A 26,755-nucleotide genomic window follows, 5' to 3' on the forward strand; every position below is an offset into this window, starting at 1 on the left:
TGTTACATAAGAGCAGTTCTTGTGGTAAACTGGCCTTAAGTTTAATTTTCTAGTTTAATTTCATACCTTTCCATCCTACCCTAAACACATACACACACACACACACACACACACACACACAGAGATACACACACACACACACATATAAATTGGCAACCTATATTGTTAGGCAATCAACTACACTTTATGAAAAATACTATAACAAAGGGTATTTCTTTTTCTTGTCATAATCTGTTACCATGATAATGAGATAATTTCTTATACATTTAAAATAATATTGCCAGTATTTGAGTACTCCACAGTGGTATTAGGAATATGAAACAGACACAGAAACAGGATAATTCTTTTGGCATTTTCTCTGCAGAAGAGTTAAAATCACCTTTTAAAGATTTGGGTGATTTGATGAAAATATTAGTAATTTTTACTGAAAATATTTGCTTACCTTGTTCCCTTCAGGTTTTTCTCAAATAGAAGTAACTAGATATGGTTTTTTTGTTTTTTTTTTTTTGAGATGGAGTTTTGCTCTTGTTGCCCAGGCTGGAGTGCAATAGTGTGATCTCGACTCACTGCAACATCCACTTCCCTGGTTCAAGCAATTTTCCTGCTTCAGCCTCCCGAGTAGCTGGGATTGCAGGCATGCACCACCACACCCGGCTAATTGTGTATTTTTAGTGAAGACAGGTTTTCTCTATATTGGACAGGCTGGCCTCGAACTCCTGACCTCAGGTGATCTGCCCACCTCGGCCTCCCAAAATGCTGGGATTACAGGCATAAGTCACTGCGCCTGGCTAATATGTTTTTTAATTAGAAATAACTTTCAGTTGTTTTGTTTGTTCAGAAATAAAAATAAGATTAGTGGAGGATATTTGGCTGCTAGAATGAACTGGAGTTGTAGAATGCCTTCCAATCCATTGGAACGTTAGTGTTTTAAAACTATTCTTTCATCTGTCTTCTTCTTCTTCTTCCTCTTCCTCTTCCTCTTCCTCTTCCTCTTCCTCTTCCTCTTCCTCTTCTTCTTCTTCTTCTTCTTCTTCTTCTTCTTCTTCTTCTTCTTCTTCTTCTTCTTTCTTCTTTCTTCTTTCTTCTTCTTCTTCTTCTTCTTCTTCTGTTACCATTTGGGAATAAAAAGAAAGTTTCAAAATAGGAGTTTACAATTTTATTACTATGTACGATTTCATTTTAGACATTTAAAAACTATTTTTTAAGCCCTGAAAATCAGTATATTTTTCAGAAACCCTTTGCTAAATCATAATAAACTTGCAGTGTTTCTTCAGGGGCAAACTTCAGCTCAGCCCTGCTGCAGAGATGAAGTACTTTATGCAAACCCCTTCACATATACTTGCTAAGTTTTCAAAATATTCGAGAAACCAGAAGCATGGAAGTTATAAGCAAACGTTTTTTCATTTTTTGCAATGGAGTCTCGCTCTGTTGCCCAGGCTGGAGTGCAGTGGCAAGATCTCAGCTCACTGCAACCTCTGCTTCCCAGGTTCAAGCGATTCTTCTTCCTCAGCCTCCTGAGTAGCTGGGACTACAGGGGCGCAGCACTACGCCTGGCTAATTTTTGTATTTTTAGTAGACACAGGGTTTCACCATATTGGCCAGGTTGGTTTTGAACTCCTGAACTTGTAATCTATCCACCTTGGCCTTCCAAAATGCTGGAATTACAGGTGTGAGCCACCACACCTGGCCACAATCCAACATTTTAGTAACTCTAATACTTGTAGTTAAACATTTGGCTCTTAAAATATTTAGGTGAAAATATAAATTTCGTGGTCAGGAGAATGCATTATTTTAAAATTGTGTACAATTTAACTACTTTCTCTTTCTCTCTCTCTCTGGTAAAAAGGTTAACCTCTGCTAGTGATGACCAAACCTCGTAAAGATTGCAAAGTGGGAAAAATTGGTTTATAGGATCCTTATCTCTTTTAATTATAATTCCACTCTGTTCTTCTTTAGTAGTTCAGCATTTTTTCCTTAGGCATTAGTATTCTTTTTTTTTTTTTTTTGAGATGGAGTCTCGCTCTGTGGCCCAGGCTAGAGTGCAGTGGCATGATCTCCGCTCACTGCAACCTCTGCCTCCCGGGTTTGAGCGATTCTTCTGCTTCAACCTCCTGAGTAGGTGGAATTACAGGACTGCGCCACCACACCCAGCTAATTTTTGTAATTTTAGTAGAGATGGGGTTTCACCATGTTGGCCAGGCTGGTCTTGAACTCTGGACCTCAGGAGATCCGCCTGCCTTGGCAGGCATTAAGTATTCTGACCTCAGTTTTCTCCGCTATCTTCATTCTTTCTTGAGCAAATTTCCACACCTTTTTATTCTCTCTGATCTTCTTTCTCTGCACTCTCTCCATTATTTTGCTTTTTCCATTTGCTAGAATGCCTCTCTCAAATAATTTTGTCAATATATCTGCTTACGATGTTTTAAAATGCCATCCTGAATAGCATAATAATTATACCATTATTACATACAATGAAATAAATACTATGCATTAATAAGCTGGAGTTTTAGCATACTTAACCATTGAAAAGATTGTAATTACCCTGTTCCTCAAATTAATTAAAAATATAATTTTATTTTTTGAAATAATACAGAATTTATATGCATGCTTAAATTAAAAATATTTCCTTTCAAATGTTCTGATTGTTTCATTTTAGGTACGTTAATTTTCAGGCTTGAATTTTTAGATTAGTTGGTTGTTCCCAGGCTTGGCTGCTGTCCTAAATTAGCTTGGCTTGCTACTGACCCAATGCTAAGCAGTTTACACATATTTGAACCTTGCAACAATCCTGTGAAGTAAGATTGTCAGCTTCAGGTTACAGATGCAGAAACTGCAGTTCAGAAAACTTAATTAACTTTCCAAATTTTCACACCTAATAAGTGGCAGTACTGTAATAAGATTCAACCTGAGACTTCGTGGCTCATGATTTTAAGCTTTTCATATGCTTAATGAATCAACAGGCTCTTGGTGTCTTAATTTAAAGGCTAATAGTTTATCGTTAGGTACTGACTTGCATTTGACACTATTTACACTCAGCTCTCCGGCTGGTTCCAATACAATCTTCTAGTTCTACTAGCCTTGTTTGCTCTACCTGTACACTGAGTGCTCTCCAAACCAGACCCGCTGCATTTGCTGCATTGTGTCTACACTTATGCTCTCCCTTCAGTCTGAAATGGAGCTTACAGTAACAATCTATTGTACACAATTACTTTCAAAAGAAAAAATGGTACACTGATGGGTCCAGAAAAAGTGGTTTAATCTGGAGATACGGGGGTCTAACTTTGCCTCATACAATCTTGTAATCAGTTCTCTGTTTTTAAGTTCTAAACTTCATACTTCCTTCTGAACCTTCAGAGAAACCCAGCACCTCCAAAACTTGAGACATTCCAGGTTCCTAAGGAGAAAATGGATTCTCCTTAGGAAAATCCATTTTCTCCTCCACAAGCTCCTCCTCCCACTTTTAAGTCATATTCCGCAGATGCATCTTCTTTCTGTTCTTTCATTTGGTTTCTTCTCTTCTCCTGTTCTCTTTATCCTTGTAGGTTTTTTTTTTTTTGTTTTTTTTTTTACCATGACCACCACCCTCTTTGATTCTCTTTCAGTGGAGTTTCTTTAAGGAGAAGAATGAATGTGGCTATTCAATTTGTCATATTTTATTGGAATTCTAAGATCTTTTTTTAAAAGTAGAAGATACTCAGCCTGGAATTAAAATCGTGGACTTTGGAGTCAGATTCCCCTCCTTGTTCAAGTCATGGCACAGAGATAAAATGATCATATTTGCACAGTATGCTGGAGTGAGTGACAGGACTAGAGTGGGTTTTCCCCTGGCCCGACACCTTGAGGTGTCAGTAAATTGTGTCACAGCACATCTGTAATTCAAAGCATCTGGGCTTTGAAGTACTGGGCATCCATAAAGTTTGAATCCTAACTGTTTCACTTGCTAGCTGCGTGGCCTTGGGCAAGTTGATCTATCTCTATATTAGCTCCATTTGTAAACAGGTGATTATGGTTCCCACTTCTTGGTACTCTTATGAGAATTACAGGAGCTAACATTTGTTTGAAGTGCCCAGCACAATGTGAACACATACTAGGTGCAATACCTAAATCTCTCGTTCTCGAGGGCCAAGAGGTTAAATGGCTTTGTAACTTTCTCTGGATTTAAATGGTGACTGTGTCTTTGGCCATCAGACATTACTTGATTTGAGACCTTTGGAAGGACTAAAGTAGACTGCAGATGTCAGGGAAAAGTCTAGTGCCTTGCCTCTCAGTGAAAAGGGAGGTGGTTATTTAAAGAAATATTCTCTGTTTTGCATTAGACTTACCTCTGTTCTGTTTAGCGTGTATCTCCACATTATTCTTTTCCTGCAGAATCATTTGTTTACAGCTTCTCAAATTAAGATCCTTCCCAAGGTCAGGGGCGTGTCACTATTTCTCACCTCAGATTTGGAAATATGTATCTTTACATTTAAAACTGCAAACACTGTCACACCAAGACAGAATGTGTTTGGCATAATGTTAAGGCAAAAGATAGCATCTGAATCTCGGTAAAGCATGAATAATAGTGGAGCTTGAAGAATGTTAAACCCAGATGGTAATATATACCACCTTTCTTTTTACATTTTCCCAGTTTCCTCTTTTGATTCATCTTTACTTATTTCCTATTTTGTTTTTTGTTTGTTTGTTTGTTTGTTTGTTTTGTTTTCTCATTAGAAAACAAGCCACAGAAACTCCAAGCAGGCAAATTAGAAGGGAGGCAATGCAACAAGTCCTATCTGCTCTCTGTCTGGATCCCATGCGGAGTCTGGTCAGCAGGTGAATCCGCATCCCAGTGGGATTACCTTCCCTGTGGCCTGTCAATCACCCCAAGAAGCACTTCCCAATTTGTTTGGCACAACCTCCTTCCACTCCTCCCACCCTCTCAGTGGTCAGGAAATCCCGGAGCAATCTCTACCCTGGAGCCGCTTGTGTTTTCAGTAACCAGGGACTGAGTTGATTTTTAAAAATAAATAAATAAATAACAATCAGGAGCCTTGCCGCAACTCACTGGGTTGCTGGTTTCTTGCAGGTCAGAGGCGATGCCACCTCCACCAACGACCTTCCAAAGATTAAACTGGCCATGTACAACTTGATGGACTGAAAATTGAAAGAGTTGGGCCGTTGGCCTCCTCCTAAGAGTACTCGTGTGTTGAAATCAGGAGGACGTTCTGGAGTTTGAGCGCGATTTTTCTGGGGGTTGGAAGTTCGTGCAGAGGTTTGGATTTCATGCAGCGGCGCAACTAACCTGCTGCAACTGCGCTGTGACACCCCTGTCCCGGGGCCCCCACTTTAGCCTGTTGCTTCTCTGGTCGCTCCAGGTCGGTTTTTCCCGGCAACTCTAGTGTAGCTTCCAAACTTCTGGGCTCTGGGCTCACTTCGGAATTTGCCCCCGCCTCCTATTCGCTTCCCTCAGGCCCCAGGAAGTTGCAAGAGTCCCATTTGTCGCACACTCGCACACTCGGGGACCGCGGGTGGCCAGCGGAGATGAAACCCTCTTGGCTGCAATGTCGTAAAGTCACCGGCGCCGGGGGGCTCGGAGGGACCTTGCCTGGGTCCTCTCCGGCCCGGGGAGCCGGTGCGGCCCTCAGGGCTTTAGTGGCCCCAGGCCCGCGGGGCGGTCTCGGAGGTCGGGGCTGCAGGGCGCTGTCCTCCGGCAGTGGCAGCGAGTACAAGACCCACTTCACAGCCTCGGTGACCGACCCCGAGAGGTTCTGGGGCAAAGCTGCTGAGCAGATCAGCTGGTACAAGCCCTGGACCAAAACGCTGGAGAACAAACACTCGCCCTCTACCAGTTGGTGAGTGACTTCTGTGCCAACCCGATCCCCCATCCCTGGTAACTTTTTGGGCGCCAGGACCTCCCTGGGACCTGGAATCTGGCATTCTATCACGAAAGAAAATTGAAACTGGAGATGTGTTCAGATCCCTCAATTCGTGTTTCATTTCAATTTCATAGTCAGTTCTCTTGCCTTCTGCTCTTGAGAGACCCTGTTACCTATAGTGAACCCAGTGTCCCATAAACGGGGATTTACCTGACTGGCAAGGCTCTGCTTGCCACTGGGAATATTAAGAGGACTAAAACAAGGTCCTGCCTCCAGGGACCGCACAGTCTAGTAGGGGAGCTACTATGTAAACAAAGCAAGTGGTGCAATAAACTAGGGAATTATAACCAAGTATCCTCATACTGTGGGGAGGGAGGGTTGAGAAAAGACTCCAATAAAATCACACCCCAGAAGGGTTTGGAAGGATGGGTATGTCTTCTCAAAGTTGACAAGACCCTAATTATCAAATTTCTAGAGGTGAACACAGCTTGAAATGTGACTGAGACAGTGACTGCAAATGATTGTCGTGGCTGGAGAAGTGGGAGGGGAAGTGGTGAGTCTGGGGGCTAGGTTGGGAAGGGATTTATGTTCTGTGCTAAGTAGCTTGGACCAGATCCATAGGCCTGTTGTGTATATGAAGTTGCAGTATGGGGTACCCAGAAAGCATACAGATAGATATAGGCCAGGTGATGTTAGAAGTCATGGTGTTTTGTAAAGTCTTCTACCTGGAGTTGGAATTATAAGAAGTTATAAGCATTATTTTTTGTGTTACAACAAACAGAGACACATTGTAGAATAAATATCAAGCTTGCTCAGATACTGAGGGTGAGGCACAGTCAGTGATTATCTCAGAGTGTGACTCCTTATGTGCCTGCCCACTGGGGGTGTGATTGCTCTCATCTGCCAGCCATTAGAGAGGATGTCTCCTGTAAAAGTTTGGAAAACACTGCTCAGCAATGAGGTGAAGGGAATGACATGGTCAGGTTTGCAGTGGACGAATGGCTCTGTGGTTAGAGCAAGAAATCTGGAATGGAGTTGGCAAGAGCCTGTTCTGTGTCTCCACCATGCCCAGTCCTCTCATAAGTGTGTGGAGATGACATGGTATCCCCTTTAGAATCTGAGCACCTTGCCCATTCCTATCAATTATTTTTTTCAATAGTATTTGATTGGTCGTCTTTTCTGTGCCAGGCAGTGAACAAGGCACTGGGTGTTCAACAATGAGTGAAACCTGGTCCTTGATTTCTAGAAGTCATAAAGATTGAAAGCATGGACTCTGAGGCCAGACTACCTGGATTTGAGTTCAACTTCTCACAGTTACTGACTATGTGTTCACAGTCAAGTGACTTAATCTCTGTTTCACTTTCCCGAAATGCAAATATGGAAATAAGTGGAGGCTTAACTTAGTAAGAGATGAAGACTATGTCTTTATATACTAGGCCCTATAAATGTTAGAAGAAGAATAGCTCTTTTTGTATTCTCAGACCATAATTATCTTAGGAGCAGGAAACTCTCCTAGTGTTCCTCAGATGAAAACACAGAGATTATTGCATCATTGTTTCTCAGAGTTCTATGTACAAATATCTGTCATAAAATATGGTGCTATAAATGATTTTATGTGGCCGTCTCCATTATAAAACTAATGTGCATAGCATTCAGTTAAGAAAACACAGGTATATTCTAAATGAAAAACAGTGAGGGCCAGACCTAAGACAGTGGCAATAGGAATGGAGGAGAAAGGACAGATTGTAGTGATCTGAGAGTGCAATCGGGGATCAGCAAAGGCCCAGGAGAGAGCCTTGAAAGTGAGTCAATGTACCCAGCAAGTAGAGCTTAAGACTGGGAGATTTACTTTCCAATAACTTGCTTTCTCTTTGTAATATCTAGTTGCTTGTCTACATTTTCTAAAGTTTGTATGTATAAGAAGTCTTTAATGAGAAATTTTGTGAAAGGGTCACTATATTTTTATAGATCAACATTTGATAACACTGTGTCTGAATTCTTTATCTTTCCAGTCTTGAACTCATGCCCAGAAAATCAAAGTGAAGAAGTGATAAAACTTTGACTCTATGTATTTCAGCAGTGCGATTCAATCTTACAAGAATTCTGGTTGGGCAAGCAGGGTTGGGAGGGAAGTAGACATAGGAGACCAATCTTAAATTTCAGTTAGTCAGAAGTTTCAATTTAAATCTATGACTGTGTTGGATACCTAAGTGAAGATAGTCTTGATTGGTTAGCAATTTTCCACAAAGCCAAACTCAAGGGCAGACTGAATTTACTTTTGTTTTATTTTGTTTGGCTTTATATCCCCAAGATCTAAGGCAGAGCTGGCACATAAATTTTTAAAGTGAGAGTCAACTAACTGGATACATAGCTTTGATGATTTTTTGTTGCTATAAAACAAAACACCTCTTTGGGAGGTGATAAGTGGGTTTAGGCACAATTTGGCATGAAGGAGCTTTACTTACTTTCTTTGAAGCTGAGATCTGGAGAAGGGAGATATTGACAGCCAAGTGCTTCAGCAAAACAAGGCGAGATTGCTATAGCTAATTGTTCTGTCCTCTGTGGAGCTGGCATATGTGTAGTCACAGTCTCTGATGCCCTTTGGCTTCCCAGAGGCAAGAGAGATTCTTCATTATAAGCTTGTCTGTTTGTTGTTCATAAGAGTAAACTCCCCTCAGAACCCTCAGGCTTATCAAAAGTCTCAGCACATAAATAATACTGAATATTAGTTTTTGCAGTGACATAAGCTATACAATATTTTATGCATGCAGTAATATAGACAGGGAGTAGAAATCTTTAAGGGTGATATATGGAAGGGAACTTCCATTGTAGTGAATGACTCTATTAAATGCATTTCCAGTCCTGTAATTTCTGAGACCTTCAAAAAACAAATTCAAATTATGGGTAGGTGCTTTAGGGATTTATACATACTTGCTTCTCCTCACAGTTTGGTGGTTACTCCATATTGTTAAAACCTGGCTCTTTGGGTAATAAAGTCTCTATTAGCGAGACTTCAGTGGAGAACTGCAATCATAGTAATTTCTTTAATCCTGGAACAACAAAGTGGATGTTTCTGGTTATTTTCAATTGATAGACATCCTGCTGCCTATCCTGAAATTGAAATCCAGCTGCCACTCTCTGAAGGATTAGTCAATTCAGTTTTCTATTATGTATTGTGGTTGACTCTCTGGGCCATCAATTTATCTCTTTCTATGGAAGCATTGCAATTCAATTTTAGTTTACTTTTATTTAAACAACATTCAATGATAGGATTCTCATATATCATTTGTTTAGAAATCAATATGTATTAACAGTGACTATAAACCAAAAAGGAAAAGACTAACTAAATGCAGATTATTAGAAAATAACTTAAGCTTGGCTAACATTTCTGTAGTCGAAATAGTGTGGGTTTCTCAACATGCAGGATCTCAATTCCTTAGTAGCTTAGATTAAGGTTGTTTAATCCTGCCAAGTCTTAAAATGGCTTATAAGAATTAAAGGACATTAATCATTTACCCACTGCATGTACAGTACAGAGAAAATGATGAAAGAGATAGTGAAAGAACTCACCACACAGCAGCATGAAAGACATGCATTAAATTATTACAAAAGAAATGAATTTTAAATTTTAGATGCAAGGGTACATGTGCAGGTTTGTTATATGGACATATTGTGTGATGTTAAGGTTTGGGCTTCCATTGAACTCATCACCCAGATAGTGAACACGGTACCGAGTAGGTTTTCGACCCTGGCCTCATATCTCCCTCCCCGCCTTTTGAATCCCCAGTGTCTATTTTTCCCATCTTTATATCTGTGTGTCTCCAGTGTTTAGCTCCCACTTATAAGCGAGAACATGCGTATCTGGTTTTCAACATGATGAACACAATTTAGAATTGCAGTTGATGCTAGGTAATACAATCTTTCTTAAGGGATATGATATTGTCTTCTTTAGAAGGATCATGAGATGGGTCTAGAGGAAATGATGTTTAAATTGAGATCAAAATGAATAGGAGTTAGACACGTGAGAAATGGGGAGGAACATTCCAGGGAAAGAAAATAGCATATGCAGAGGCCATGAGGTAGACATGTTTAGTAAGTTCCAGAAACTTAAAAAGGTTTACATGGTTGGGGCTTAAGAAATGACAGAAAATTATCTTGAGATGGAAGGAGAGAGCCATATTGTGAATGGTCTTTTGAGTTATGTTAAGGATTTTAAAATTTTTTTTCCTGGCACATAACACCTGTCACATAATACATGACCAAAATGTAAATTTCTTATTCTTCCTTCTTCACCGGGTCAATACAGGCTTGAGTTCAACTGTAGCTTTGCCGCTTAAGCTGAGAAAGCTTCAATACCTTTATTTGCAAAATTAGAATCATGACGGTATCTATTTCTAAGGATTAAATTGAGTGAGGGAAGCTTGTAAAGTGCCTAGGACTGTCCCTGCCACATAAAACTAGATATGATTATCTTTGGAATATGAAAGAAATATTCCCATGAGCTAATGTGGTCCAATAAGTTTTGAGGGGAACTGGTGGCATTTAGAATGAATCTTAAAGTAGGACTTAGGAGAAAAGTCATTTATGTGCAGAGAACAAGATGACAAAAACATCGAGGTAAGAAAAGCCAAGTGTCCTTAGAGGATAGTTATAGTAAACCAGTTGGCTTTTAGTGGCTTGTCTGAGTTGCTGCGACTTACTTTCAGAAAACAGTTTTGGCCTGCTTTTAGAAGGCTTGGAGTAGCAAGCTAAGGCATTTGCATTTACTTCTTAGGCTGCAGGTCACAACATGCCTTAAAGCCCGCAGATAGGCTTTGTTTGACCTAGAAGTTTTGTTTGTTTAATTCGTTAGCATTTAAAAATTGGAATATTTTATCTAAAAATCTAAATTTCTTGTAAAAAAATCAGCTTTTGGCATTTTATTTTATTTTATTTTTTGAGACGGAGTCTCACTCTGTTACCCAGGCTGGAGGGCAATGGCGTGATCTCCGCTCACTGCAACCTCCATCTCCCCAGTTCAACCGTTTCTTCTGCCTCAGCCTCCTGAGTAACTGGGATTACAGATGTGCACCACCACACCCAACTGATTTTTTTTTTTTTTTTTTTTTTTTGGTAGACATGGGGTTTCACCATGTTGGCCAGGCTAGTCTCGAACTTCTGACCTTGTCATCCGCCCACCTCGGCCTCCCAAAGTGCTGGGATTACAGGCGTGAGCTACGTGTCTGGCCCTTGGTCTTCTCTTTAAAGAAGAAAAAATGGGTCGGGCACGGTGGCTCACGCCTGTAATCCCAGCACTTTGGGAGGCTGAGACAGGCAGATAACGAAGTCAGGAGATCCAGACCATCCTGGCCAACATGGTGAAACCCCGTCTCTACTAAAAATACAAAAATTAGCTGGATGTGGTGGTGGATGCCGGTAATCCTAGCTACTTGGGAGGCTGAGGCAGGAGAATCGCTTGATACAGGGAGTCAGAGCTGAGATTGTGCCACTGCATTCCAGCCTGGTGACAGAGTGAGACTCTGTCTCAAAAAAACAAACAACAACAACAACAACAAACCGGAATATCTGTCAGCAATGGGTCAGTATTCCTGCACAGCAACTCTGCTGGAACTGAGCAGCTGCTGACCCTTTAAATGGTACATGTGCTTGTTTGTTATTCACTGTCCTCACCCCTATTGCATTACACTTTGCGTGTCCCAGCCATTAACTTTTCCATTGTGAGCATTTTTGTTTGCAGTGCCTAGTAAGGCAGTAATGATCCATGGAAACATTTTGTTAAGAAGGTGATAGGATGAAAGTATTATCAGAAGCCAAGTTTGACTTCAGATTTCAGTATTTCTTGGTAGGTTGGGAAATGAGGGATATTGGGAAACACAGAGTAACGAGAACATAAAATAGTGTGACTAATGAACTAGGATAATAGCAGGAGGTATAGAAAGAGAGAAACGTCAGGAATAAAAATTAAATTACACATAGTGACTTTTTGGCAGCGGGATGCAGGGAAGTAAAGACATGGTAACTGTAAGAATCTCACTTAAGTGTCCAGATGAGGAATTGATGGGGCAATTAAAACTATGAGGCTGAAAACTGGGAGAGAGCTTGATGTAGAATTATAGATTTTAGTATAAATCTTAAAGAGGTAAGAGGTAGAAGCTTATGAAAGTTGAAGAGAAAGAGAGAAAGAAAGGGAAGAGAAGAGAAAAAGGACTGAACTTTGGGAAAAAGTGGGAGAAAAAAAAACTATGGAAATGGATGAGACATTCAAAGAAAGAGGAAAAGAAAGAGCAAGATATTTTAGTGTCATGCATTGTAAAGGAGAAAAAAGATAAAAATAGTGGTCAAGGACTCTAGAGATGCTTTGAGGCTACTGAGAATTGAAAAAAAAAAATCTGCTGTGACTCAGAGATCCTTGATGACTTTCAATAATATGATATCAATGATGAGATGAGGACCAAAGCCAGAATAGCGCATTACAGAGTGAACTGGTATAGGCAAAAATATTCCATGAGGATATTCGACAGTGACAGGAAGATGAAACAGGATAATATATGGCGGTATGGTGGTATCTGGGTCAAGTAAAATACAGTTTCTTCCTCATTCCTTATTTCCTCTTCTCCCTTTAAGAAGAAATCTATGTTTAAATTCTGAAGTGAAGAAATTATGAAACAGGAATGAAAGGAATTTTGCTTGTTTTGAAGCCTACTGCTCAACAGGACTCCTTGTTTTTGCAAGTTGAACTTTGTGTGGTTTCTTATGTTATTTTTTTGCTTTTACTACTAAGAGCTACTGAAAGAAACAGGTTGCAAAATTCTCAAAATTGGTATAAAAAGTACTCAGTAGATCTGTTTGTTCTTTTTAAACACTAGAGTGATTCTAGTGAGCTAAATATCTCTACATTTGTCTGCAAGTCTGACAGGGAGGATAAGGAAGCAGTTGAAAAGGGAAAAGATAATTAGTATTTGTTGAGTCCTTTCTCTGAACTATCAGCTATACAGTAGAGTCATGTATGTCCATTTATTCCTTCCCCAGATGCTGCAAAGTTAGTATTATCATGCCCTTTCTACATATGAGGGAACTGAAACTCAAGGCCACACAGTTAGTTAGTAGTGGCTAGACCTGGGTTAGTAGTAATAGCTCCAGTGGCTAAGCTCAGAATCTTTTCCTCCAAATATCGAGGCAACTGTTCCAGAAGTCAGATTGCCAAGTCTTGGCAAACCTGAAATATATTTTTGGCTACTAAATTGAAGGAGACCAAAGAGCTGTGAATTAAATGCAAGAGGTAGTTTCTGAATATTTTCACTATAATTGATATTTTTGGGGACAAGTAAGAAGCCAGAATGGGATTTCAGGATTGGATGGTGGTAATGTGTCAATATTAGTTTCCTGAAGTTGATGGTTATAGTATGGATCTCTAGAAGAATGTCCTTATTTGTAACAATTACATATTAAATTATTCTAGGGTTCTTGTGTATCATGTCAGTAAAGGTTTCAAAGGGGAAAAAAAGTGCTTAATGTTATAACTGCAAATTTTCTGTGAGTTTGAGATTGCTTCAAAGGAAAATAAATGAAAATATAATGGGGATTTCATGTATCCAGAAAGCAATTTAATCCCCCTATTGAACTTCGGCTCTTTGGCAAACAAATGCTCAGCTACATTAAATTGTTTGGGAAATTCAGTATTTGTCAGATATTTTTAAAGTTACATTTAATGCTGGTTTGAAGGCGAAAGTGTTATATAAAGAGGAAGAATTTTCCTCCTTTTGACAAACTCTAAATTCAATGAATTTATTCATAGCATTGTACACAGTACAGGTATATTTAAAATTTAAAATCATCATTATTTTATAGATATAAAAATATTTTAAGAAGGTATCTGGTTGGCATGAAAAATTGCCTGTTAGAAATAAGGCCTCTCAAAATAACCTCATCAAGAAAGACCAGTTTTAAAAGATGGGCCTTATTTCATATTCTGAAGGTCAGTAGCTTGGTACTGTCCCGTATCTAATTTTCTCAGCCTGTCATGCTGCTGAACCTTCAGGACAGAACAGAGTGAACTACAGGAATGCTGCAATTACATAAGCAAGGGATGGATTGCCTGGCAGATGGCGCAATCAATGAACAATGGAAATTCAATCGGCTGTGACTGATCAACTACCAGGTGTTGGGGGAAAATCCAAACTCTTATCACCTCCTGAAAGGTGGCTTACTTTTCTTTTGTCATGCCACATATAGTATTAGTTGAAAGGGGGAAAAAATACAGTGGTTGAATTTATTTGCTGCTGCTGCTGCTTCTTTTTTTTTGAGTTTTTTTTTTAATTCTATTTTCATAAGCAACAAGCAGCAACTCTATGAGGGAGATCATTGCTTTCCATTGTGATGTGACATTTGTAAGAAAAATGTGTAGGAGGCTAATGAATCTTTGCAATTATATATATGAATGTAATAACCTCTCTAAATTACAGTTTCAAGTATATGTGAATGTGGAACTCAAATCCTTTATCTAAACTATGTGGATAGGGAACTTGTTACATTAAAGGTATTAATTATATTTGTTTTTGTCAGTGTTTAGCTGAATGAGGTAAGGAACAGTGCATAGAAAAGAGAGATATTATTTTTATAATATCTTAGGAAAATTAAAGTTTGTGAATTTTGAGTTTGAAGGAGTCCAGTTGGAAATATGAGGATAATAAAAAACAGAAACTCTTTCAAATATTAAATTAGACGGGGATGGAGTTTAATTACATGGCTTTAATAATTTAAAACATTAACTGCTTTAAGAGGGAGGAAAAGCAATTAAAGTCTGTAGGTCTTTGACTTATGACCTGACTCTGGACAATAGGAATACCTTCGCTTAAGGTGTTCATGGTAGAATAATAACACTTGCCAAGTATAATCTTTCAAGATGTCATTCCTAAGTGGATGCAGCAGTTAAGTAAAATAAATTTGGTAAGATGGAGAAGAAGGAGAAGGAGAAGAAGAGCAGGAGGAGGAGGAAGAAGGAAAGAGGAAGAGAAGAAGGAGGAAGAAAAAGAATGCTCAATTTCTACTGTAGATCTGGCCAGTATAGATATCTGTAGAAAAATTTAGTAAGATTGAAAAAAAAAAAAAAAGTTGCTCGGTATTGTTGACCATTTGCTAAATAACTTTAATCTAATGAGAGCATAGGAGCTTAGAAAAGTCCACTTTTACACTAATCTCACTTAGCTTTCGCTCCACACTCTTTTTCTTATTTGCATAGAATTCCATTGATTTTCAATTGAGAAGCAAATATTTTTCTATAATAAACCACAAATACCTAGACTGTGCCTTCCTCTAATTCTCCCTCCCAACTCTCCCTCCTGAAGTACAGATGAAGTTTGCCACTGTTATCAATGGAATTTGTTGGATATCCTAATTTTGGTGGTTAGAAGGAAAAAATGTTGAGAATCAGTTAGTGGAGAAAACTGATTTCTGGTAAAAAAAATCTTGCCTGTACTCTTTTAACAATATCTTGGTTCAAATAATTATAATACAGAAGAATTATAATATACATACTGTGATGCGTATTACTATTTTTTGTGTCATTTCTTTTCTCATCTATTCTCCTCTGCTAGTATGTAGGAAGATTGGTCTTCCCCACATAGACGTGATTGATTATGTGATTAGCTTTGGCCACTGCAGTAAGAAGAGCAAGGCTTTTCACTTAGTTAATTGCCAGAGCTTCAATTCTTAGTTCTTTCTCATCTGCCATGGCCATTGTGGAAGTACATGTAGAATAGAAGCTGTTTGGATTGCTGAGCAAAAACGTATAGATGACAATGTTTTGGGGAGTCTACCTGAACCCACAATGGAGTGGTATGAGTGAGAAATAAACATTTATTTTTGCAAGTTACTGAAGTTTTGCAGTCGTTATCATATGGTATAATCCAGCCTGTCCTTACTGATTGAGGGGGAAGTAATAACTTTATATGACTGTTGGGATAATTTAGTCAGCTAAAGTACATAAATATTATCAGGTATATCATAAAATAGCTAACCTTTTTATTATCTGTTATCATAAAACAGCCGTTATCATGAAAACAGCTCTTAGCTAAGTTTTTATTGTCTCCATGGTATAAGCTAGATACAATACTAAGTGCTTTACTTTATTTAATATTTATAACAACTCTGTGAGGTAAGGTCAATTGTTATTCTTGTTTAAAGGGTTTGGAAAGATAGTTTCTTAAGAAACTTGCCTAAACTTATAAAACTAGTAAATAGCAGAGCTAAGATTTCAACCCAGGCCGGCTGAATTTAGCATCTGTGCTCCTAAATATATTCTACTGCTTCTTAAAAATAGTCTCAATTGATTTTAGATTTTTAAAAATTTTTTAACTCTTCTACACTGAAACTGTTTAAAGTTTTTACTTTTCTTTTTAAATAGTGATATAAGAAGAGTTTTTAAAATTTGGGTCTACATCTCTAAAACATTCTAGATATGGAATAAAAAAATAGCTCTTCTTTGAAAAAATAAACTTTTAATATTTTATTGTGTATGACAGTCCTAAAGGTGGGAGGAAGGGAGCTTTAAATGACTTTACAGCTTCTTTAGAAATGTTTCCTGGACAGTAGAAAGCAATATTAATCTCTTCCTTAAAACTACTCTGTTGGTTTTCTGGCTTAAGGAAAATCTATAATGACCACATTATTCATTGCTTATAGTATGCTTTAATGTTATTTTTGTAAGAACATGATCATAAATAGCCAATTGATTTATCTAATTACGAACACTTGAAAATTTATTCCTCCAACCTCTCAATAAAAATATAGGATTTCATTATATGTAAGTTGTTGGTTTCATTTACTTTTAAATGCCTTGATGTGTACTATTTCTTTTTATTTTTCTTTCATTCTTTTTTATCTTGATCCTAATTCCCTTGTGCATTTTCAAGCAGAAGATATGCAGGTGGGCAAATATGATTAATGGCATATGTTAAGTGCAGAGATACATTTCTTGGAAATTGCATTGCAACTGGCTCCCTTAGTTTTAATAAGAATATCCCATTTTTTAGGAATCCAGTGCAAGGACAATGAGTTGCAGTGTCTCTCACCTGCGTTATTCCATAGACGTTGCCAAACTTTGGAAAACAAATGATCTAAAAATGTTAAATGCTTCCTTTGAGTGTTTATGGGATGAGTCAAAAATATGATAAGATATGTAGAGAGTCTGTAATAGAAAGAGAAGGAAACTAACGTGATTATTCTCTAGCTTGTTACTGAGTCATTCCTTTTAGTAACCTGTTGTATTATCGTCAATAATGATAATGGTGATAGTAATAACAAAACAATGACAATGGCAAAGACTATAGTACTGCTGTTCTAATACTAATTATGAAGAATTTTATTTGTGTCGGGCCCTATGCTAATCACTATATGTATATTATCTCTTTGAATTTTCCCAACAACTCTTATAATGCATTTTTATAACACTGTAAACAAATGCACAGGAAGATAAGTAGCTTGTCCGAAGTCATACAGTGGTGGACTTAGTTTTTTCAACTCAGTTGGGTCACACTGTAGAGCCTAATTTCAGTATAGGTGGTAATTATGCTCTCTACCTTCTGTTTTGCATAGCAGAACCTAGAGAATGAAAAAGCATGACAGCAATGTAGCATTCTTAAAAATGTTAATCAGGGATTTAACTTCCCTTTGCTTTACTTGTTCTCCATGTTTCTGTATGTCTTCCACTCTCCTCTTATCTTAGAGAAATGGAAGTCCTCACTGTTTTCCCAGAGCCAACTTGCACATGTCTTTTCAATTTCATCGCCTTTCAGTGTCTCTAAGGATTTTATCTTAACATTTTTAGTGGTTCTTTCCTAAAAAGCACTTCAATCTTGTTTTCTTTTAAGCAAATTTGGCAAAAGTGCTCAATACTCATCGCCATTTTGTCACTTCACATGTATTGTGTAAGCTCATACTCTTAATACTTCTATCAGTAATTTGATACATCACCACTAGGTAATAGGAGAGCAGGGTTCAGGTGTAAATTATATTTGTGATCTTCACAGTAGAATGCACAGAGCCTTCTGTATATCAGTTGAACTGATATTAAAACTTTACCATACACAGATTTACCTTCTTAATCCATCTCCTAAATCTGAATTTTTATATAAATTGCGGGTAGATACTACCTGAGTCATCTATCCAATCAGAACCCCAAATAATCCACAAATCCTCTATCAAGGAACCAAAGAGTTTGAAGTTTTGTCATCTAAGCTTTGGGTCTAAGCTTTGTTTTCAGGCAGTTGGCTGTTTAAAGTTTTTACTTTTCTTTTTAAATAGTGATATAAGAAGAGTTTTTAAAATTTGGGTCTACATCTCTAAAACATTCTAGATATGGAATAAAAAAATAGCTGTTCTTTGAAAAAATAAACTTTTAATGTTTTATTGTGTTTGACAGTCCTAAAGGTGGGAGGATTCTCCTTAGCTCTCCTTAGCTCATTTGCCTCTCCTTAGCTCATTCATTGATCTTCAAGCTATAGTAGAGGATATTTTATAATCCACGGGTTTCCATTTATCAAGACAAATAGGGAAAGTAGGGAAATACTTCACCTATGTGGGGGATTGGTTCCAGAACACCACCCACTCCCTGCAGATACCACGATCTGCAGATGCTCAAATCCCTTATATAAAATAGTGTAATATTTGCATACAACCTACACACATGCTCCTATATACTTTAAAGCATCTTTAGATTACTTGTAATTCCTAAAACAATGTAAGTGCTATGTAAATAACTGGTGTACTGCATTTTTAAAATTTGTATTTTTTAATTATTATATTGTTATTTAAAATTAATTTTTCCCAAATATTTTTGATTCACCGTTGGTTGAACCTGTGCATGTGGAACCTGTGGATATGGAGGGGTGACTCTACCTATTTGAGAATGAACTGGAAAGGTTGCCTCTTAGGCACATATGAGATTCCAAGGATTTCAGATTAAGAATTGGGTTGATATTATGTTATCAGATTGTCATCTTTTAGGAAATATGTTAAGAAAACTAAAGTCACAGAATGAAAAAGTGATAGCAATCATATAAAAATTTTCGAATTAGAATGCATTTATATTATTATCATAAATTATGACAAAATTTTAATATATTAGAGTAAAAGCCTATCTTGATCTGTTAAAAGCTTGAATTTTAGAAAAATATAAAACTGATTTTATTATTTTTATTATTATTTAAAAATATTGGGTCTTGACTTCTCAAGATCTACATATGTCTAGCATAAGCATCTTTTTACATCGCTCAAATATTTCAAGAGCTGTCTGAAAATGTAATTTGTAATTACAGGCTTAGTAGACCTAATTTGATGAAATTTTCTCTTACCTTGGTTTACTTAATTTATAAAAATATTAGTTTTCAAATTTATCTTTATTAAAAAAACCTTTAATAAGGAGGGTTTTTAAAAAATTAAATGGCTATTTCAAAGGCAATATTTGATGGAAATCGTATAATACTACTCTTAGATCAAAATCTTTTAAATTTTAAAAGATGATTTTACTTTGAGTGTGTATTCCTGTGTATGTGTGTGTTTGTGTGTGTTAAAGTGTTACAGGATACAAAACATATTGGTGCATAACGACAGCATCACCTCTTACCATAGTTATTTAACTTCTTAAAAGCATGAGTTCTTAAGAATTTAAGGAAAGTTAAGTAACTTGCTAATGCTCACTTGCCATGCAGAGATAACAGATCTAGGATGAGAAAACAGACTTACTATGCCTGAGAGTGTATCAGCTTCTCATTGTGTCATGTTTCCTCCCCAATTAATCCTATTTTACCCTCATAATACCAGTGTTACAGATTTAAGAACAAGCCATGTATACATACATATATACATACACACATATGTTTGTTAGCCTTTTATATTTATAAAGGTAGGTTTTATTTTGTTTTTAGCTCTGGAGTTTATTCATTTGTTAATGCATTTGTTTCTTCTTTATTTTGTTCATTCATCCAATATTTATTGAATGACCTCTCTGGACCAGGCACTATTCCAGGAGCTAGATGAGATTACAGATAGAGTTTTTACTCTGAAAAACAATGCTATACATCAAGCGAGGAAAAAGGGCATTTTGCTTACAGTAAAATAGCATTCATTTTCCTGTTCAATAAAAGAAGAGTAATAACAAGTGATATGGATTATCTAGTTATTATTTTCTGAAAATAAAAGTAATAAAATCCATTTTATTTTACAATCAGTTCTACTCTTAATTGCCTTTGATTGTTGAGGTGTGAAAAACTAGAGCACACAGTGTTCCATTTTGGTGAACAGTGGCCATTTTCTAACTAATGAATCCTTTAATAGATTAAAAAAACACAACTAATTTTAATTTTATCCCTTTGTGCGGCCTCTCATTTTTTGTTAGAGGTGATAACAAGTAGGAAGGCAAGGCAAAGACAAATCAGAAAAGAGAGAATAAAGGGAGATAATGGGTTTCCTTAGCACCAGCTAGATAATGAACTCTTAGATAATTGAGCAGGCTGCACTGTATTCAAGTTTCAAATTATCAAAATGTTAATGGAAAACGTTTCATCTAGGAATGTGGTTACAGATAGTGGGGTAATTGACAAAGATAAAATAAAGATGTACTTCGTAACATTGTTCTCAGATTATTTTGAGGATAAGGCTAGAAAAAAAGGATAAAAATTTTATGTTTTACTTAGCATTAAAGTTATGTCCAATGGTGTCTAGTTAGTGTAGTTGGATTTATCTTTGTGGCTATGTCTATGTTATGTTTGTGTCTGTGTGTTTAAGATTTTTTTTTGGGTGCAAGGTATAGGTTGGATGCTAGATGGAGATGTAGTGTGATTTAATTATCAAGGGAGAGGTTTTATAAATGCAAGGCCTAGGATTGAGACATTTAAATTACTTTCATTGGCATTTATTTATTCAGAAATAATTCTGAGTCAGATGTGGTAACTCACGGCTGTAATCCCAGCACTTTTTGAGGCCGAGGTAAGCGGATCATTTGAGGTCAGGAGTTCGAAACCGTACTGACCAACATGGTGAAACCCCATCTCTACTCCAAAAAAGTTAGCCAGGCACGGTGGCTCATGCCTGTTGTCTCAGCTACTCAAGAGGCTGAGGCAGGAGAATCGCTTGAACCTGGGAGGTAGAGATTGCAGTGAGCTGAGATCGCACTGCTGCACACTCCAGCCTGGATGACAGAGCGACATGCTGTCCCCACCACCACCAAAAAAAAAAAAAAAAAAAAAAAAAAGAATTCTGATTAAAATGTGGGTTTATGACTTTTTTCTTGATATATTAGGCATAGTTCCCTTCAGTGTTTTTGTTTTTGTTTTTGTTTTTGAAATAATTATAGGCTTACAAGAAGTTGCAAAAATAATGCAAAGAGTTCATTTGTATCCATAACCCAGCTTCCCCCAGTAATAACATCTTATATAACTATAGTACATTATTAAAATCATTGGCATAATGCAATGAACTAAGCTATAGGTCTTATTCAGATTCACCAGTTTTGCATTTATGTATTTATATTTTATGTGTAGGTGTCATGCCTTTAAAAAATCAAGAATCTATGTCTGTCGATCTGTTTGACTCCCTGGATCTCTATTTCTGTTCTTATAGAGAAATAGAGTTGTACTATCCATCCATATTATTTGGCAGCTCATTTTTTTCCCTTGTAAGAAGTGTTTTTTCCATTTTTCTAATTCATTATTTTTAATGTACACAGAATATTTAACACATTGGGTGAATATATAAGTATTTCTTAATCTTTTCATATTGGCATTAGATGGTTTGTCTTTATTTGCTATTGTAAATAGGCAGATAGACTTTCATCTTTGGGCTTGGCATTCCAAGGATATTTTTTTCCTCTCTCTCCCTCTCTCTCTCTCTCTCTCTCTCTCTGTGTGTGTGTGTGTGTGTGTGTGTGTCTGTGTGCGTGTGTTTCTCTTTCCTTCCTTCTGGTGAATTCTTAGCAGATTTCAATGTATGTTATCCAGCCATTCTCCAAAGAAAAAAATAAATAAATATTGTAAGTTCCTACCATCTTTTTCCTTATGAAATATTTGAAGACTAAAGGGAGTAACTTAGAGGACACTCAACACTGAATTTTGTAAAATCTTAGTATTTTGTCACATTTGCTTCAGAGCTTTTTATCATAAGCAGTAAAACATTACAGACACAATTGATGCTCCCTGTGTATCTCTCCCAATTACATGGTATTTACAGAAACAATCTTAGAATAATTTGTAAGTCTCGATGGAAAGGAAAAGTGCTTTTTGGACATTCTAAAATGATTGATTGTATTCCCTCTCTTTAATAAGAGCTAGTATTCAACATCTCCCCATGGACATGAGCTAAGTGTTGAGCAGAATGAGTTAATGAATATGCTCTCTGCCTTCTAGGAGCCTCCACTGTAGAGGAGCATTTCATCAGAACATTACAGCGTGTCATTTTTGCATGAGTTATAAGCTGAAAGGGAAAGAAATGGATAGTTAAGATAAAGATGTAATATGAAAAAAATGAAAAAATGTATGGTCCTAAAGTCCTCAGGTTTAGAGAACATTAATGTCAATCCTTGTCTATTTCCCTCCTCTCTTCCTCCCATTTCTCCTTAAAAAGAGCAGCGTTAACACCACGTCAGCTAGTTGGGGTCCTCCTCCCCTGCATGGTGCTGCTGCTGCTCTTTCTCTTTCTTCTCCTTCTCCTCATTTCCTTCTTTGTTCATCATTTCATTATTGTTATCATCAGGAATACAGGCTTCTGTTTTTTTTTCCAACAAGTACTAGCTGTCATTAGGGAGAGTACACCCTCCATTCCACTCCCTCTTGGTTCTCTGGATAATTCTGAGGTTTCTTTAAAGTTACCTACTTGTGACCCTGGGGACATCCTGGATTGTGGGTCTGGTTTCTAGGAACCTGCTCTTGTTTGGAGTTTTGTTCTTTACAAGTTCATCATGACATTTCGGAATTGGTTGATTGGGGATCACCGTTCCTAAGAGAGTCCCTAAGTGTTAAGCATGAAAAGGACTGACTGATGAAGCGTGCTTTCCTTTAAAAACTGTACTGTTAAGTTTATGTTATTAGCACTGTATTTGAACTTAATATACTTGTGCTTTGAAACCTAAATGTTTTTATCTTTTACTTTGACCCTTAATATTAACCTAATTAATTATCATTTTACATTTTCCACTTTTTTAGATTAAACCAAATCCTATGTCCTTTCACTTATTGTTTTTTCCTGCATTTTCCTGTAGAATACAAATAAACAAGATAAAAGGTATCCTTAACTTCTTTGGATTTACTGTCAGGCATGACTCACAACCAGAGAATCTTTAAGATCATTCGTTTATGACTTTTCTCTTCATTGACAGTGGATTCAGTTCAGATAACAGGCACTGATTTCCTGAAAGCTTTTCTTTCTATTCTTTTTCCTGTGGGCTGCATTTCTCACCATTGGCAATTCACCTAGTTTTAATCCGAGGTGATCTGGCAGGGCTAAAGATGCCTACGTTGTCCTTTCATGTCGAGATGGGACAGTCTGGCTAGAGATGGTATGATGGGGCCAGATTCTGAGTATGCCTACTCATGTAGAAAGGATCAGTGGGACTAAGAAATGCCTCTGTCTTTGCATCGGGTTTCTCTGCTAAAATAATTATCTGTGCTATGGAGAGATGTGCTTTCCAAGTACTTTTACAAAAATAATATCCCTAGCGGTAAATTAACATACAGCTATTATTCTGTTCCAAGTAAGCAATTACCCAATTTGGAGAGTTTCCTGGAACAGTCAGTTGATACTTCCCAAGGCCAAGTATCTGTAATTTAGATAGGATATCACTGTGTGAAGAAAGTAAAATGTTGCCCTCTTAAAAATACTTAAAGCCTGCTCTGTTTCTGTGCAACAGTAGTCTTTTGAGTTAGTCATTGTTTTTGCTGAGCACTGACTATTTACCTTATAAGACTCTTTTTATTATTTGTCAGAAGAGAATGTGTCAACAGAGAATTTGTAAGGAGAATGTATCAGGAGAGTATATTACATTTCACATTTATTCAGACTTACAAGCTTTTATTTTTAAATAATCATTGAGCATTTGTTGTGTGCCATTAATGAACTAGCACGTGGTCCCTGCCTACAGAAAGCAGAGAGTCTGGGAGGACACAAAATTACACAAAAAAGAACCCAGATACTTAAAAGCCGACATGCACGCATACCATTTTCTTTTTCTTCTGTGTTATTATTATACTTTAAGTTCTGGGATACATGCACAGAATGTGTAGGCTTGTTACATAGGTATACATGTGCCATGGTGGTTTGCTGCACCCATCAACCAGTCATCTACATTAGGTATTTCTCCTAATGCTCTTCCTCCCCTTGTCCCTCACCCCCTGACAGGCCCCAGTGTGTGATGTTCCCCTCCCTGTGCCCATATATTCTCATTGTTCAACTCCCGCTTTTGAGTGAGAACATGCAGTGTTCGGTTTTCTGTTCCTGTATTAGCTGCTGAGAATGATGGTTTCCAGCTTCATTCATGTCCCTGCAAAGGACATGAACTGATCCTTTTTTATGGCTGCATAGTATTCCATGGTGTATATGTGCCACCTTTTCTTTATCCAGTCCATCGCTGATGGACATTTGGGTTGGTTCCAAGTCTTTGCTATTGTGAAAAGTGCTGCAGTAAACATATGTGTACATGTGTCTTTATAGTAGAAATTTAAAGTTGTTTAATTTAATTAAACTTTAAAAATCAGTTTCTCAGTTGCATTAGCCAAATGTGGCTATTGAGCACTCACATGATTGCTACTATGGTGGAGGAACTCAATTTTAAATTTTCTTGTGTTTTAGTTAATTTAAATTTACTTAGACATATGTGACTAGTCGTTACCCTACTGAGCAGCAGAGACAGAGAACATTTCCATTGTCACAGAAATTACTAGACAGGGCTGCTCTAGAGAAGGGAGTGGGAAAGCTTTTCTTTTAAGGACCAGATTGAATATATGTGGCTTTGCAGGCCAGACTAGTTCCATTGCAACCTCTCAGTTCTGCTGTTGTAGACCAAGAACAGCCACAGAGAATACACACAATCAGTTGTGTGTTCCAATAACGTTTTCTTTGCACAAACACATAGTGGACCAGTTTGGCATGTCAGTTGGAGTTTGCTGACCCCAACCGTAAAACTTTGGTTTCTTTGGTTTTCTTTGCTCTTTTCCTGTTTGCCTCTAAAATTTCCCTTTACAGTATTCCATATTTCTCAAACACCTCCCTGCTTCCATCTTTGTTATCGCAACACACTTCATTGTTTCAAAACACTATAAATGATCACCTTCCACTGGTGTCCTGCTCCTGCCCATTCTACCTGTGGCCGCACAGCTATGCCTTCTTAACTCACCTTAGCCAGTCTGCTCATCTGCTAATGTGTGTGATAGTAGAAATTGTCTGATGGGGTTATTGAAAGGAGCCAATAAAATGTGTATAAAATTATGATCATAGAAGGCATGGAACACTCTCACAGTGATACATTAACACAGAATAGTTGAGCCTCAGAGCCTGACTAACACCTAATACCAGTGTGTCATTCATTGTGTGTGGACCTCAGGTGGGAAACTTGTCTCTACCTCAATTTCCTCATGTGTAAAAGAGGATTATTGGATGTCAGAGGTCCTTGAATAACAGCATTTTTTTCAACTTTGTTTTCTTGTAACATTGATGTGGAAAAAAAAAAAAAAAAAGACCAATTATTGGGCAGGGCCACTGTCTGTGTGTGCTGTTTGCATGTTCTCCCCATGTATGAGTGGGATTATTCTGGGTACTCTGGTTTCCTCCCACATCCTAAAGATGTGCACATAAGGTGAATTGGTATATCTAAATGGTCCCAGTATGAGTGAGAGAGAGAGTGTGTGTGTATGTGTGTGTGTGAGTGTGTGTGTGTGAGTGTGCCCTGCGATAGGATGGTGTCCTGTCTGGGGCTGGTTCCTGCCCTGTGCCCTGAGTTGCTGAGACAGGCTCCGGCCACCACAACCCTGAGCTGAATAATTCAGTAAATAATGCTCTTAGCTGTTCTTATTTATCTTTCTTAAATGTATGGATAGCTCACATTTATTTCAGTGTTTAATATTAGAAGCGTTTTGGGTCCTTATTTAGAAATTTGATGATGTTTTTGTGACCAGAAATACGCCCTAGGAACTTAACACTTGTTTATATCAATTAGCCTATGGTGAAATTAGTTTCCTTATATATTGTTTTGCTTAAAGTCTCCATTTCCTAAAAGCTATTGATGATGTTAAATGAAGACCTACTGTATTTACCTCACAGAGTCCTTATGAAGATTAAGTGAGTTAATTTGTGTTAAATGCTCATAGCATTGCCTTGATACAGTTCTTTAAAAAATTTTCCCCTGATATTTATAGATGAAAAAAGAAAGGCATAGACATGTTAATTTGTCTGCAGTCATATAAATAACTAGCAAATGATATGGCTAAGATTCGAACTCTAGTCTGTTGGCCTCAAAGGTCAGGCCTTAACACTCTACTACATTCCTTTTCACACCCATCAGCTCCTTACTACATTCCCTAGTTTAGAATTAATCTCTTTCTAATTCTGTGCTTTCGTCATGCTTACTTTGTACCTCTGTCAGGAAATATGCCACATTTTGCTTCTTATCATAGTTATTGCAAACCAGTCTTCCTTTTGAGAGTAGAGAACATGTTCCCAGTTACAATTTTTCCCCTTCCTTCACAGTCTCTGGTCTAATTAACAGAACATTATTATGAAATTTATTCAGTATAAACACTTTTGAATAGAAAAATTATTATAGTTAATATTTGGGACTCTAATCTGTTGTAGTCTTCTTATGAGATAATGAATTTTTTTATAAAGATTATATATTCACCTTTTTAAATATATAGATAATC

At 37.3% G+C, this 26,755-nt stretch overlaps 1 protein-coding gene across 1 annotated transcript in view; it reads left to right on the forward strand.

Moving 5' to 3' along the window:
- Nucleotides 1-4,616: 4,616 nt before the first annotated feature.
- The window catches only part of ACSS3 (acyl-CoA synthetase short chain family member 3), a 178,546-nt gene continuing 156,407 nt past the window's right edge, over nucleotides 4,617-26,755 (forward strand). The window contains exon 1 of the mRNA XM_003906834.5: nucleotides 4,617-5,831. Coding sequence (XP_003906883.1) covers nucleotides 5,521-5,831 — 311 coding nt within the window. The 5' untranslated portion in view covers nucleotides 4,617-5,520. The remainder of the gene's footprint in view (nucleotides 5,832-26,755) is intronic.

Source organism: Papio anubis, chromosome 9 (assembly GCF_008728515.1).
Source record: "Papio anubis isolate 15944 chromosome 9, Panubis1.0, whole genome shotgun sequence".
NCBI lineage: Eukaryota > Metazoa > Chordata > Mammalia > Primates > Cercopithecidae > Papio > Papio anubis.